At 52.2% G+C, this 15,812-nt stretch overlaps 1 protein-coding gene across 3 annotated transcripts in view; it reads left to right on the plus strand.

Moving 5' to 3' along the window:
- Positions 1-14,160, plus strand: part of LOC119111787 (target of rapamycin complex subunit lst8) — a 96,326-nt gene extending 82,166 nt beyond the window's left edge. For all 3 annotated transcript variants that reach the window (XM_037235610.1, XM_037235609.1, XM_037235611.1), the window contains exons 7-8: positions 9,901-10,055; positions 13,722-14,160. In XM_037235610.1, the coding sequence (XP_037091505.1) occupies positions 9,901-10,055; positions 13,722-13,831 (265 nt within the window). In that variant the 3' untranslated portion in view covers positions 13,832-14,160. The remainder of the gene's footprint in view (positions 1-9,900; positions 10,056-13,721) is intronic.
- Positions 14,161-15,812: the final 1,652 nt, after the last annotated feature.

The following is a 15,812-nucleotide window of genomic DNA, read 5'->3' on the forward strand; positions in this document are numbered from 1 at the left end:
TTGTGATCAGCCGACGGCTGGCGGTCACCGACACGTTACGGGATGGCGTGGGCGGTGAGCGGATGCCGGTTTCGGTAGGTTTCGCGGTATCAGTGCTGTAACAAAATCTCCTACAGACAGGAGTGCTATGCCATTTTTCTGTTATCAATACTTGTACACAATATTGGTGATATGCGAGAACTTAGGAACTTATGCTTTTGAACTTATGCTTCAAAAACTTATGTTCATAACTACTTTTATTGCAAAAATCTACACAGCCAGTGATTGTATCCGGTATTGATTATGTTGCAAAGACTTATACGCGACATAGGTGCTAAAGCAAAGACTTATGATCAAGTCTTTGCTGTAAAAGTAATGAATGGTATATGTTTTCGCAGCATAAGTTTTGTCGTTTATCACTCATGTCGTGCAGTAGGACTAATTTCACGTATGGGTTAAGTCCTATAAATTTTTGTAGTGGAAGTAATGTCCCGTATAACTGATGTGGTAGTGCTCCTGGCGGCAGGAGTTTTTGCTGTGACACTAACTCGTGGTACTATTTCGGTAGCCCAGTTGGTTAGATCGCCGGCATTCAGATTCACCCAGCCGTGGCGGGGTGAGTTTGAGTTGCTTAAAATGCTTGCTGTTTGTCCCTGACTATGGTGTGACTTGCCTGACCCTGATGTGGCTTACCTCTGTTTTTTAACCCGGTGTGGCCTGCAGCTGGTGACATTGGTCATGTTCTGGGTTGGGTGATGCCAGGCGGTATAAAGTTCTGTGTTAATCATTATTTCACAATGCAATTTGGCTGCAGAAGTCTGCTGTTGATCTGGGATTTCCCCATCTGATGGCGGGCCCAGACAAGGCCGCAAATTTCAACCATTTGGGTGCGGAGAAGACCGATATTTTTCACGCTATTGCTAACGTGTCTTGGAGTCTGCTGCTGTCTGCCGCTGCTCCATTGCTCAGAACTGGCCAATCAGCATCGAGCCGGATGGCGGCCAACCCGGCATCTATGCGTCTAGAGCAAGTCAAATGGGGCGAGAGGCTAGGATGCGAGAACAAAGGATCAAAGGTTAAGGCATAAGCCGCGATGGAAGCATGGCGGACGCGGAGGCCGTGGGGGAGACAGAGGTCTAAAAGCATGAATTTTGGCTTGTTGAGGTGGCGGGACTTCCTGTACTTTTCATGTGGTCTACCATGCATCTGATGGGCCTTCTTTGGATCTGGGGGTCTCCTGCCGATCAACATGACCTGATGTTGGCCATCAGCAGCCTCCTACGGGACATATGTTATCTCCAACGTGCCTGAATGGCTATCCGTTGATTGATGGATGTTTCGATATGGTCATCTGGGGTTTCCAGTCGGCATGATGAAGCCTCCTTCAAGCGGCCAAACACCAAATGCAAGCCCCTGGGCAAATGACGAAGACGTGCCTGTGCCGCCTGCAGTCCTGGTGGCGCCGCCGCTGTGTAAAGGGCTGGTACAGATCAGTGGGGTAGGGCCGGGTCATGTACATCCATCTGGCGTAGTTTACGGTCGAGCGCCGGCAAACTTTGAATGAGGGTCAGCGTCGCCATCCCTCCTCTGAAGAACGTTTCTGAATTGTGAAGCGACCCTGGAACCTTTTTCGTGGGCTGGTCTCGCTGGTTTTCGTGTTTTATCTGGGGGATTAAGGTCTGCTCCACCTCGATACCAATAGCGGTAATACAGTAACGCAATAATCCTGGTCAAATCTGCCAGGGGCGCATGACTGATTCAGCGTAGGTTAAAATGCTAGGCTCGCAGTGGACAACAAACAAATGTACTCCTTGTCAGGTCTTTTTCTCAGGACGTAAACAACGATATTCGTTGTGCTGAAGTGCCTGTGTCCTGTTGCTAAAACTATAACGTCATGCATTCAAGAATGCCACAATGCTCCTTATTCTCTCAGCCTGTTGTGGAGGATTGGAACGAGCAGATTTGTTTCATTAGTTATCTTGGCGTCAGGCCAGTTTTCTTCGATTTCGTACGTTTAGAACGTCAGAGCCGTCTGCTGCCCACAACGTTGGGTAATCCTTATTCAGCTGGATGTGGCTGACTGGGTTGAGCAGAGTTAGCCTGTCGGCCTTTTGTCACGCAGGATCCCGGGGTCGTTCATTTCCTGTCGCGCCACGGTGCCGCCTGGGTCGGTCCACCGAGCCGGCGCAGACACCGGTATTGCCGCCAAAATTGTCCGGCGGGCTGGCGGCGCCAGAGAATGAAACGGCCCGTGCAGCGTTCAAATCCCGGCGGACGGCTGCGATGAAGCGGAATCGGGAGCCGGTCTCCGCCGGAATCACGGCGTAAACGCGATGGCACGGCTGCCGTCGGTGCACGTGCCGCCCCCCAGAGGCTTGGGCCTGCTCTGGCAGAGGGTGGCTGAGACGGCGACGACTACGGTGCCCGGTCCCTGGACCACCAGACCTCCGAGTCGAGCGGTCCACCGCGTCCTCCTCATCCCCCTCCCACCTTGCGTGCTGCGCCACGCCCCGGTGACTGGGCACGGACACTGAATAGCTATCGTTTGTGGAAGTTCTTCACAGTGAAAGGACATTCTGAAGTGAAGGGAACACATAATGGAGGAATTACAGAAGTTGCACGCTGTCCAGTTTGTTAGTGCCAGTTTCGTTAATGATCAAGCCCAGTGGCTGTTTCGATGATTTTGAGTTGTGCAGTTATAATTGCATTGGTATGATGACCACGCGGTTATAAAACGACACCATTCTGGAAGTGCTGGTTGATTCTAGAGGTGAAAGGGGTGGAGGAGCCGCCAGTGGAAACATGGATCGTCCAAGGCGGTAAAAGTATTGCATTGTGCTCTCTGTAGTTCTCGTGCTCAGATGTTTTGTGTGGTTAATTTACGCGATATTCAGGCTTGCCCATCCCCAAAACATCCACTACGTCAACAAAATCGACAATGCTGTGGACTCTTCCCATGTAAACAAATCCGCGCTCAGGATAGTTTATGCTCAGTTTGTTCAATTTCGTGAAATGCGCCTCTGTTCTGCGTGCGTGAAGACCGATAGATGGGGTAAAGGCACACTTGTTGAAAAGGCATCACTTCTTCGGCAAAAGATGATGAGGTAAAGCGAAATTAATCAACCAAGTTTGCGTAATGTACTTTTTGAAAATCTTGTAAGAACTTAAAAAGGTACCGCCGCGAGTAAGGGAAATCAATGGTATTTTGACTGTGCAAACAAAAGCATCTTGAGGCAAAATGTCAATACTTCGGTGCATTAAGAGGCATCAACGCTGTCCTCAAAATTGATTATGCGAGTTCGAAAAGGTCTTACTCAGCATGGCAGCATGTTCCATTCTGGGTCGTTTGTAAGAATTTGACAGTCAATCTAGGCGGCCATAACAGTGCATCACTTTAAAGTCATCTGTCTGGGATCGAGCGCTTTGTAGGAGGTACGTGCCTAGTAAATTTCCAGTCAGCGTTCATAGGGTGTCAGCCGGCCTGCCCCTCCCCTAATTTCCGAGCCGTTACCCACATGATAGGCGTACATTTCGTGACTATGTAGTACCTGTTCGATGACGGTGACGCCGTCACATCACTATACGCGGCCGTTTTCTATGTAAGAGAGGATCGGAGTTCCCATTCCCCAATTCTCCGCAGGGGCGCCGGCTTCGACCGATGTAGGGACTAGCGCCCTTCTGGTCCCAAATCAGATAGCGGGCGGACAGCGCAAGCTGTTCATTTACGGGCCTATCGACCCTGCCGGTACGTCAGCTCCTGCACCTTGTCTCGTCCGCTGCCTCCTCATAACCCGCATTCCATCATTAGGTCCTCTCACCACTCCTCATCCACGCTTTATTGGGGTCGCCGTGTCCCCTCGCCCGCGTCCCCGGGTTGCTGGTGGCTGAGTCTCTCAGGCACCAGCAATATCCGAGAGGTATGATATAATATCAGATAGATATGAGATATATGGTAGCTTCGCTATTGGGCAGGATATCCAGGGGTGCGAGGGTCCGTAGGGCGTCATGCAGGTTTATCGGTCCGTCGCTCGCGCTGTGGCTGGGTGCTTCGTGCGGGTAACCGCTTGGGGTGCCTGGCCTCATGCAGCGGCTTAAAGGGAGTGCTCCACATTTATATGGGGTTTGGAACTGAAATAGCCATCCTGAAGGCCTTTCAGTGCAGTTCACAACCCTGCCGGTCATAAGACCTAAAGCCCTGTAGTTTCTGAACTACACGACTGCAACAATGGGGAGAGTACTTGAAGTTTGCGTTGGCGCTCATGACCGCATAATGACGTCATTCAAATCCTGAAGATCCGTAAGCCATGCGGCAATCAAGGCCTATAAAAGTATAATGGTTTAGTCGTCCATATGTGGCATTCGTGAGTGCGATTTCTAGATATAAAGGACGTCAGTGGGCTCTCAGTCAATATCATGCAGGGCGCGATGACGTAATCAAACGATGTAGTATCGAGGAGCATATTTACTTAACATGGAAATTATGTTGTCTAGGGCAGTCTTTTCTACTTAAAAGTATACCAATAGTTACAAATGATCTTGTTCCATGAAATCTGACGCCTGTTTGATTATCCTCAAATGTGGAACATTGCCTTTAAGGGATCAAGGGGCGGCGGCGCTGAACCACGACGAGAACGGGGAGGGGTCTCTCCGGTTACACTGGCCATGCAGGAGGCCTCGCTCGCCCCATATAGTATCGCGGTAGCCTTGGCGGCACCGCCTGCCTTTGGATGAGTGAGCCGCCCCCAGTTGAGCTCCGAGGTGGGTGGCGAGGCCCCGGTGCCGCATGCTTCATACAAATCGCATGGCAACATCAAACACAAGAACCTCTCGACCCTGAATCGGTGAAGGAACAGTGTAGTCCCGGGCGGAAGTGGCGCGGCGCTTAGCCCCCGGATCGTGATATTCCGCAGTGGAAAGAGACCCCTGGCCTCCCTCCCGCCGTTTCAGCGACGGGACGGATGCGGCAGACTTGGTGATACTCTGAAGTGCGACAAACTCAGAGGCGGTAGTATTGAGGTCGAGTTCAGGAGCGGTGGGGAAGCGAGAGGCGGTGGTATTGAGGTCGAGTTCAGGAGTGGTGGGGAAGCGAGAGGCGGTAGTATTGAGGTCGATTTCAGGAGTGGCGGGGAAACGAGACAAGCAGTGACTACTGACAGATTCGTGTACAGTATTCGGGACACTGAAGGTAGATGGATGCATTACTGGCTATGGTCATGGAAATTCACAAAACCAAGACCTCATCGAAAGTAGCCATTGACTGCTGCGATCTCACATATGTTAGTGGGGAGGAGTTAATGAACGGTCTCAAGGAGTTTGGTGTGACCGTCGCACGCCGCATGAAGGCGTGGAGGAGTGGTGAACTGATCCTGTCAAGCAAAATTATTATTACCTTCAATCGAACTGACATGTCTTCAGGAGTACGCGTAGGATATGCGAAGGTCAAGGTGCGCCCCTTCATTCACACCCGATGCGATGTTTCAGGTGTCAGAGGTTCGGGCACACGAGGGACTCATGTCGGAACCACGGAGCGTGGAAAGGGCCCCTCCCCAGACCACGCCTCCGAGCGATGTACCGCAAAAAAGTAGCGATGTGCAAACGGTGGACATGACCAAACTGCCACATCACATACGATCGTTCACGCTCAGCCGATGCCAAAGAAAAAAATGTGACGTTGAAAGCTACTACAAACATGTCTTTTGTTGAGGCAGGTGAATTATACGAATATAGTCCCACTGTGTCCGAGCACGCCAAATGACAGCAGCTCAGCTCGTCGATCTCTTGAGGATATTCGCTCTCACAGATATCATTGGCTCGGGCGCTTGACGCCCAGGCAGTGTCAGTGCCCCCGCAAATCCCGTCAGCTCTCCCTGCCCCGACCGAGGCGCGCGTTCGAGCGGCGGCCGCTGCGCCGCCGGTCCCACGTGCACCGGCAGAAGACGGCTTCTTGACACCGGTCCGTCGGGGCCGGCCTTTCAAGTCCCCACTGCCGACGACAGGATCTCCAGGGTCGCAGCCGGTCTCTCCAGGATCACGACCGTCAGCGGTGAGCGAGACCATGGGAAGCACCCTTGGTAACCTGGAGCGCCACGAGACAGAGGAACGCGCCCATGATGCTGAGTGTGGGCGTTTGATGGAACAGGAGAGGGCCAAGACAGTGAACCGGTTTTCAGGGATGGATCAGGGATAACCTCCCACGGGGAAGGCTGCCCCTCCGCCCAGAAGGCGCGTGGAGACACCCGCGGGCTCCTCTGGATCACGGAGTGACACACCGCTGGGCTCTCCACCGCCACCGCCGCCTGGGACCACTATTCCGGCGCCGGCGCCGTGCAGAATGAGACACCTGGAGAAGCGCGGCTCTTCCTGGCCAGCGTCTACCTCCGAAGGTGCAAGTCCGCGGAGAAGACCGCGAAACCGTCCTGTATCGGTCGGATCGGACCACCAGGATGCTGTCGCCACGTGAAGTGTAAGCGCTCGCGCGACTCAGTTATTTTAAGCTGCGATCCTCTGTGGTGTGGCTTTAGGCTTGAGCCCATGCTGTCCGCAGTTGACACTACACCTTACTTGGCATGCATCTACGGGCACACTCGGAAGTGATCATTTTCCGATCTGGGTGTAGTGCGATCATGGTACCGTCTTTAGCACTCGAACTCAGCATTGGAATTAAAAAAGGCGAACTGGAGTGAATTTGAGACGCGCTTTGAGACGTCTTTTTCCCAAGATGTCGACATCGCGACTCTGGATGTGGGTGATTTTGCATTTTGTTATTTTGATCGCGGCACATGGGTGCATTCCGCGTACTCTTGATTTTCTTGCCGCACTCCTGTGCCGTGGTGGACGGACGGGTGCCGCGATAATATTCGTGCTCGTTGAACCGGGTTTAGGACTTTTGACCCTCGTAACAGCACAGACAACCGTATTGCGTTCATGCGCGCGCGCGAGGTCAAGCGACGCACTGTTCGGGAGGCCAAATGCGCGGCGTGGTGTAGGTACGTCGGATCGACACGCACCTATGTGACAGGCATGGGCCCGCATCAAGCAAACTGTGGGCGCCTTCTCCTCGACTCCTTTTCCAGTGCTACGCAAGTGAGGTCGCAAACGCCGTTGGTCAGGCCCCATCAAATCGCGTCAAAATGAAACTACGAACCCACAGTTTCTACGGCACAGGGCAAGATACGAAGCATCCCAATTAAATTTTAATGCAGAGGACCTACTGACATGCAATTAACACATCACGATAATTGAACTTACGAGCTACGCGTCTGCTACATAATGTTGCAGAAGGGCCTGATCTTATCCACAATGACATGCTACGGCACTTAACCCTCAGCACGCTGCGAGTACCTAGTTCAGTATTCAACTGTTTATGGATGTCGGGTAGCTTTCCACCATCCTGACTAGAGGCCATGGTAGTGCCGATACTGAAGACCAGAAAAAGTGGAGCTGATCCTTTTGACTATCGCCCCATCTTCCTTACGTCATCCCTTTGCAAACCCATGGAAAGGATGGTTCATGTGCGACTTACCTGGATTTTGGAAAAAGTTTTTTGCCAACGTACAGTGTGGTTTTCGGACAAATACAACCACTGTCGACCATATTTTAACTCTTGGCACTGCTGTGCGGACATGTTTGAGACGGAACCATTGCACTGGGACCATTTTCTTTTATATCGAGAGGGCCTTTGATACATCACGAAATCATGGTATGTTAGCAAGGCTATTAAACTCTGGCATCCGAAGTGGAATGGACCATTTTTACAAGACTTCTTAGCGGACTGATTCGGGTTCCTGTTGGTTCCTATCTGTCCGACAGACATGTGCAGGAAGGTGTGCCTTAGGGCAGTGCGCTGAGTTTGAGTTTGTTCGCGGTAATGATAAATGTTGTAGGGACCCACTTGCACAGTGTGTCGGTCGTTCTTTGTTTGTGGGCGATTCCGCTATTTGGTGTAGTTTTTCGACCATCCGCGTGACGAAGCAGCAGTTGCGGCCCGCAGTGATTCATCTGCGGAAGTGGACTATTCTTAATGGCTTTTGTTTTTCTACTTCCAAGGCAACCGCCACGTATTTCTGCCGCCACCGCCGTAACTGTTACGAAATAAAAGTCATACGTACGGGAAAGTCGTCCTGGCCGGACATGCAATGTGCGTCTTACGATGCAGACAGGAGGACTCTTTTGCTTCTGCACCATTCCCTCGTCCGCTCCCAAATTTACTGCTTGCCTGGCTGGCAAGCTTGACTATGGTTGTTTTATCTACGATGGTGCATCAGACTCAGTCAAATGCACTCTAAACACGGTTCACCACGCCGCACTCAGTATCGCTACAGGGACTTTCCGCACGTTGCCCGTTGTCTTCTGGTGGAGGCTCATGAACTCCCAATGGCAATACGCAGACAAATCCTGAGATTGCGCTTTGCGTGCAAGATGTCACAGCTCTCAGACCATCCGTCGTGCCAAGCGATGTTTTCACGTAGCATGCCAAACCTTTTTCAAGAGCAACGTTCACGACAAACTTCTCTTTTTTGCTCTCAAATTCGGGAGTTTCTGGATGAAGATGGCGTGAACTTAATTGTTATCAGGCCTAGCCCGATGCCAATCCCTTCCTGGGGAGCTCACGTCGGCGATAGTAATGTATCGTCAACAAACGCGAAAACAAAATGCACTATCGACCGAATTTAAACGTAAAGCTCCGAAACACATAGCTTCCTTTCACGGATATACAACTTACACAGATGGTTCCAAACAGATGCTGCCTTTCACGGATATGCTACGCTTGTTAAAATGTGCTTTCGGGTCTTGCCTCGCTGGATGGGGCGGGGAAAAACTGTGGTATTACGTTGGATCCAGAGCCACTTAGTGGTCACCGTTAATGGTCTCGCCGGCACCGCAGCGAAACGTGCGCGCATACCGTCACACCACTGCATGCCGAGGACATGTACCCAGTCTTTTTATCTTTTATGCAGAAGCTTTGACAATTCCGCTGCGATTCGTACAGCAACAAGCTGAAGGTCGCCAAACCTCGCATCTGGCCGTGGTAGTCACCTTCCTGCCAAGAAAGAAGAGACGAGGCTGCTTTTTACCGCCTACGTACAGGGCAAACTTGTGCAACTCACCGTCCTCTGCCATTTGCTAACAAAAGCCCACGCTGCCTCCGATGCGGCGCCCGCTTACTGCGCATCACGTGTTGATGGCCTGTCCTGGCCTAGTTTGAACGTGGGTGCGGTTTTTTTTAGACGGAACCCTCCAACTTCAACACCGGCCGACAACTTGAGTGATGAATCTGACGCTGTCGAAACTCGAAACTATTTTTCAGTTTCTCCCTACTGTAGGTTTAGCTGTGTTGTTTTCACGGCTACGACATGCTTGACTCAGTATTTCGGTTGCTTATTTTTAGGATGCAAGCAAGCCCTTTTTAAGTCACGGCTCTGCTGCATAATACAATGGTAATGGGCGCTGCATAATCATTGGCAATCGATACGCCCTAACCCCCACCCCCCCCCCCCCCCACCCCCCTCTTCTGCCTCAATTATGACAGCACCTTTGACCCTGTGTCACTACTTATGAGGACGACAAGGACGGTGACACTGGGGTGCTGCTGCTGACGCTCTGACTTCCAGTGTGTGCTGAAACCACGTTGTGATGCCAGCGCTGTTGTGGTGTGGCGTTGCTGGCTGGGTGCGATGCCGGCGCTGTGGTTCCAGCGCCGTGATATGGCGCTGATGCGGCATAGTGTGGTGCTGACGCCGTGTGGTGCGGCAGAGTATGTTGGTGCTCCACTGCGTGGACGCTGTGGCGTGATGCTGACGTGGCGCGGGGCTGAAGTCGAGCTACCCTGGCTGTGGTACTGATGCCGCGGTGCCGACGCCACGGTGCCGCCGCCGCGTGCTGCTGACCCGGGCTGGTGACGTCACGCTCCTAACGCGACAGGCTGCTGTGCACCACGTCTGCCGACCACACGGCGCGCATCTGGTCGACGCGCGACTTCTCGCTGGTGCAGACGCTCGACTGGCAGAACAAGGACGAGACGCAGCGCTGGGTGTGGGACTGCGCCTTCTCCTCGGACGCCAAGTACCTGGTGACAGGTGAGTTGTGCAGTGACGGGTGAGTGGTGCGGTGACGAGTGGGTGAGTGGTGATGGGTACGTGATGCGGTGACGGGTGAGTGGTGCGGTGACGGATGAGTGATGCAGTGACGGGTGAGTGATGCGGTGACGGATGATTTATGCGGTGACGGATGAGTGGAGCAGGGATGGACGGGTGATGTGGTGACGAATGAGTGATGCGGTGACGGATAATTTGTGCGGTGATGGATGAGTGGTGCGGTGATGGATGAGTGGTGCGGTGATGGGTGAGTGGTGCGGTGACGAATGAGTGGAGTGATGATGGGGGAGTGATGCGGTGACAGTGAGTGGTGGGGTGACGAATGAGCGGAGCGATGACGGGTGAGTGTTGCGGTGACGGATGAGTGGTGCGGTGACGAGTGGGTGGTGCGGTGACGAATGATTTGTGCGGTGACGGATGAGTGAAGCGGTGATGGGTGGGTGGTGCGGTGACGGTCAGTGGTGCGGTGACGGATGAGTGGTGCGGTGACAGATGGGTGGTGCGGTACGGTGATGGGTGAGTGGTGCGGTGACGGATAATTTATGCGGTGACGGATGAGTGGAGCGGTGACGGATCAGTTGGGCGGTGGCGGATGAGTGGTGCGGTTACGCGTGAGTCGTGCGGACGGCGCGTCGCCCGGGCCGCCTCCCCGGGGCCTCGTCGGCTTGGCCCGGTCGTCCTCGGCTCGGCTGCTGACGGTTAAGTTTCCGTCCGCACCGCGTCGACGGCTGCGAGATGCGCCGCTCCCCAGGGCGTCGTCGCCGTGCGCGGCCCGGTGTCGCATGGTCGGATCCACTTATTAACGGGCGCCGTTTTGTACGGAGGTGGATGCAGAGGCTCGCGCGCTTTCAGATGGCCTTTTCGAGACATTAATAATGTTTTCGTTGTAGTACCCTCCAGGGTATTTGTCGCTCTGTAAGTGACGGTGGCTGAATGATGCGTTAGAATTAAACTGAGCTGTGAATGTTGGAGGAATGTATGATCGTGATGGCTTTAGAAGTGCTGAATACCCAGCAAACAGCTTATGCCTTTGACAGTATGGTGTGGGATCCGGCTCCTCTTGCTTTTTAGCAAAGAATTCGTGAGCGATATTTCCGTGGTATTAGAAGCCCGATGTTACTATTTGTGAACAATGAGACCGTCGTACTATTTGCGGCTCGTAACAAATAGGTTATGAAATATCCAGGCCTTTTGGTATGATAAAGGTGAAGATCAGGCTCATGTTGAAGAATTTTTCGCAAATTAACTGGCTCATTTTGCTGCTGTCAGGCTAAATTACTTTTCGCCTGCAGATGAAATTCGGAGGCTGAGGAAATGTGGTCACAAAACCTGCTAATTAATCTGAATAACCTAGTTATTCACGTTTGTGCTGGGTTCACTTTACTAACCATATTATTGTTTGTGGGATAAGTCAGTCTTTATTCCTATGCTTTGCCTGAAATCTCTGATCTTGTTGAGCAACCGTATTAAGATTCTCACCTTTAACATGATGTCGGGCATCTGCTCGATGATCTTAATTATAGAGTCGAAGTAAAATAATCTGCGTAACCGTTGGCATGGGTTTGGTTATTTATTATTCTGTTTTCAATGTCGTTGCCTTTGGATGCCTTTTCGCGTGAAGTCGGCTATTTGCAGTAACGTCTCAACGCCGTGTTTTGTAATTGTCAGATATATATCGTATCAAAGTGATGTAATCGGTCGTTGTTTTCTCGGCTGCTGCAAAGGACAGCACATGTCGCACCTACCATGCTGCGATCCGCGGGGAAATAGAACGCTTGGGACCAGACTGGGATGATTTAAAACCTGAAAACGCTACCACCATCAATTAAGTCGCGAGTTTAAATGCCAGCTGTGTCAAATGTTATGCAATGCTAGCTGTGCGAGATCTGTTGACTTAATCAGTATACGTAGCTTATTTGAATTGGCCAAGATTCTAACTGTAGATAAGACAGTAGTATTAGCCTTATTCCTCGGAGAAAAACCAGGAGAAAGGAGATAAAGTTGGGTTGATTTTCGGCAACATGCCTTTATCAAAATAATAGAAGTGCTTGATTGAAGTGCATTGACAGATGACGCCACTTCTGTTATCGTTTCGACAAAGGCATGTTGCCAAGATATCGAGCCGACTATATCTCTATTCTCCTGGTTTTTCTCCACGGCGTAAGGCGGATACTGCTGTCATGATATGTATATATATATATATATATATATATATATATATATATATATATACGCATATATATCTGAATAATTTTCCCCGCTAATGCACTGAACAACTTGCGTGAGATTCTAAGAGCCTTTTTTTGCTGTGGCAGCTCTTGCATGACATCGCTTAAGTTGCTCGTGTGGTTTGCTTCCTATTATAATTTGTGTGCTGAAATGCCACAGTGAAATACGTTGTCACGCCTTCCGGGTGAAGGTGTGCATTTGGCAAAGGTATTCGCTCCCAACGTTTATAATGACCATCTTGTAAAACTGCTTTCGTACTTTGTTCAAGCACGTCAAACAATGTTAGAAGGCTGTTTCAGCTATGGTGAAAATTGGCGCGTTGTGCTCCTAAACGTGCCTTATTCTTGTATTTATCCGCCTCCGTCGCAGCACGCCTACCCGTTTTCAAGATTTCGCGAACATTGTTGGTGACCGGTTTGGTAAATTATATAAGAATTTGGGGTTCACGCCAGCCATGCTGGAGTACCGCGGTTCAAAACGTGAAATTATTGATGATGATATACCCTGGTTTAAATCATTTTGTGGTTATAACTCCATCCAGTATCCGAAAGCTAAGCATGCGGTTAGATTGGCCTTTGGCCTGCTCGTGAAATAGTGCGGCTTGCCTGGAGCCATGCTGCTGTGTCACAAATTGGGTCACGTTATTAGCTGTTTTCTTGACCAGATGTTCGCCGATGGATTAGCACCCATGTCGTGAAAATGGGTTTCGTTGGCTGATCGGGGGGCTGTCTCCGCTGCAAGTCAGGAGGGCTGGTAATCCGCTCACATTGCTGCAACAAACCGCGGACCCGGTTCTGTGCGCGCGCGCTCGGTTCACGCCTGGTGGAGGCCTTATGCGAGTGCCCTTGTGCAGCCCGTGTCTGGAAAAGAGCTTGTAACGCAGCTCCGAAGTCGGACCTGTCCCCCGTGTGTCCCCTGCGTGGTGTCGCCGGTAACCCGTGTCTGGAGAGAGGGCTCATACCACACCTCCGTAGCTGGACCTGCCCCCCCCCCCCCCCCCCCCCCCCCCGGTGTGTCTCCAGTGTGGTGTCGCTGGCAGCCCATGTCGAGGAAGTGGTCTTACCACACCTCCGTGACTGGACCTGCTCCCCGTGCGCCCCCAGCGTGGTGTCGTCAGCAACCCTTGTCTGAGGGAGGGCTTGTACCGTACCTCCGTAGCTGGACCTACCCCTCCCTTCCCCTCCTCCCTCCCCCCCCCCCCCCCCCCGTGTGCCCCAGCGTGATGTCCCTGGCAGCCCGTGTCGACGGAGGGCTCGCATCACATCTCCCTAGCTGGACCTGCCCTCCGTGTGTCACAAGCGTGGTGTCGCCGGCAGCCCGTGTCTGAGGGAGGGCTCGCGTCACATCTCCGTAGCTGGACTTGTGCCCCGTCATCACCATTGTCCGATGAGTGGTCTGCTGACGGCTGCCGCGTTACAGCCTCGTCGGACGAGCACGCGCGCCTCTGGAACGTCGAGACGGGTGCGGTGATGCGTACCTACAAGGGCCACTCGAAGGCGCTCACCAGCCTGGCGTTCTCCGATGACTGAGCTGCGTGGCGATGCCCGTGCCGGGGCACCGTTCCCCGCCGTATCGGTCGCCGCAGCGGGCGCCAGTGGCGCGGGAGACACGTCGTTGACCTTGAGCGGGGGCGACGGCGTCTTGGGACTGTGCGAAGGTCGCGCTGAGACTGTGGCCGACAGACGCAGTGCTGGGTGTATGGTGACAGCGTCGCATGGCCGTGCCATAAACTGCCGCGTGCCCACGCCGTATGCTGACGCGCTCGGCTCGCTAGCGTGGTGTTTTGTATGCTCTGCGCTTCGACCTTTTAATGCGTGTTTCGGTACGTCAATAAATGCTGCATCTCGTGTTCATGACAGATCTTGTGATGTTTTCTTTTCATGATATTGCGCACAATCCTTCGTGTTCACAGAGCACGAGCACAAACACGGCCAAGTCCAGGGAATGTTTCTGTGGCTAAAAGTGATGAGGGTGGACCAACGATTTAATTTTTTTAGCAAGGATAAAAGTGCATCGTGCAAAGTCTTTCGTGCATCTATCTCATCAGTAAGTTCTTCCCCAGAATTCACTCAATTTGGATTATGACTATGCCATTCGCCATTTGAGCCACTTCTAATGTGAGGAGGTAAACCGCAAATGTTTTACACGTTATTTTGTGTTTTGCAATGCTCTGTGTGGATAATTTTTAGGAGGGTGGGCGTTTCAGCAGGATTTAAGCTGCATCAGAATTTTTAAAAAACGCTGGTCGTGGGCATGCTTCCTATGTTGAAGTGACAGCAATGTTGTTGTGAATGCGGCAGTTAAGTCGCCCGGTTTAGCCAGTAGGCTTCTCCTTACTGGAATGGCTTCATCAATTAATCCGACCGACATGAATCGAACATGTGGACGTTGATCAAACTAGTCACTGACAGCAGTTAGCCGAGCAGCGCTAACCCATGCGAGACATGTTAATCGAGCTTCGTTGGCGCATTAGACACGCACATGCTTCAACGGAGCGGCATTTGTTGCGGTAGGGGGCGACCCCCGCTGGATCGCGATGCAGGACGAATCGAACCGGCGCGCCGAGCGAACCGTGTGCGTGACGGCCGACGGGGACGTGGCGTGACGACGTGAGCGCGGCCAGCAAGGGCTGGGGCCGGGCTGCGGCGCGGCTGAGGGCCGCTGCTGTCCTGCGCTGCTAGTGTGCAGGGGGGACGCGCGTCAGTGTGCCAGAGACAGGGACCCCCGCTGCCGTCTGTGGCCCTGGTGACCGTGCTGGTGTTGATGGACTGATGGGCCCGTGGACCAGATTCGGTCGGGCCATGCTGGCGCACGTGTTAGGTTGTAGTTAACATGCATGTCCCGTAGCTCGGTCGGTTAGAGCCCATAGCCCAGTCGGTTAGAGCGTCTGCCTTTCGATCCACACACCCGTGGCAGGGTGGGTTCTAGTCGCTTTGGGTCCTCATTATTTGCCCTTGACAGACCTGGCATGCGGCCTGTGGCAGCGGCTGCGCTATAGGTCAGGTGACGTCAGAGGGCGGAACAGACCGTGCCGACCATTGTGGCATGGTAAACTTTCGCCACCAAATTCTGCCGTTGGCATGAAATTGCGCAGTCAGATAGAAGGGTTGCATACAACAAGCAATGCTGAGCTTAGCTCTGATCCCCCCAAATTGATTCATTCAAAAAGTTTGGATTACATTTTAGAAAATTAAGAAGGTTGTCATTTAGTTGTTTGCGGCTTTTATTCAGTATATTTCATCCGGTAGCGCAAAAGATACGAGAGTACGAAGGATGATGCTGATGTGAAAGCACATCAGCATGAAGGATCTTCTGCGTTGGTGTGAGTGACTCAACATGCTGGACCAATCAAGGGCAATGTGGATTTTTTCGTCCGATTTACACAGTTTTTTAACATGTGTAAAACAGGGTTCTTTTACAATTCAAATTGATCGTAGTGTCAAAGGGGTTAAAAGAGTCATGTATGGTCACTCACAATACGTCGACCTCGATTTAGAGCGGCATTGAGAT

Source organism: Pollicipes pollicipes, unplaced genomic scaffold (assembly GCF_011947565.3).
Source record: "Pollicipes pollicipes isolate AB1234 unplaced genomic scaffold, Ppol_2.1 Scaffold_7261;HRSCAF=8764_pilon_pilon_pilon, whole genome shotgun sequence".
NCBI classification, from domain to species: Eukaryota; Metazoa; Arthropoda; class Thecostraca; order Pollicipedomorpha; family Pollicipedidae; genus Pollicipes; species Pollicipes pollicipes.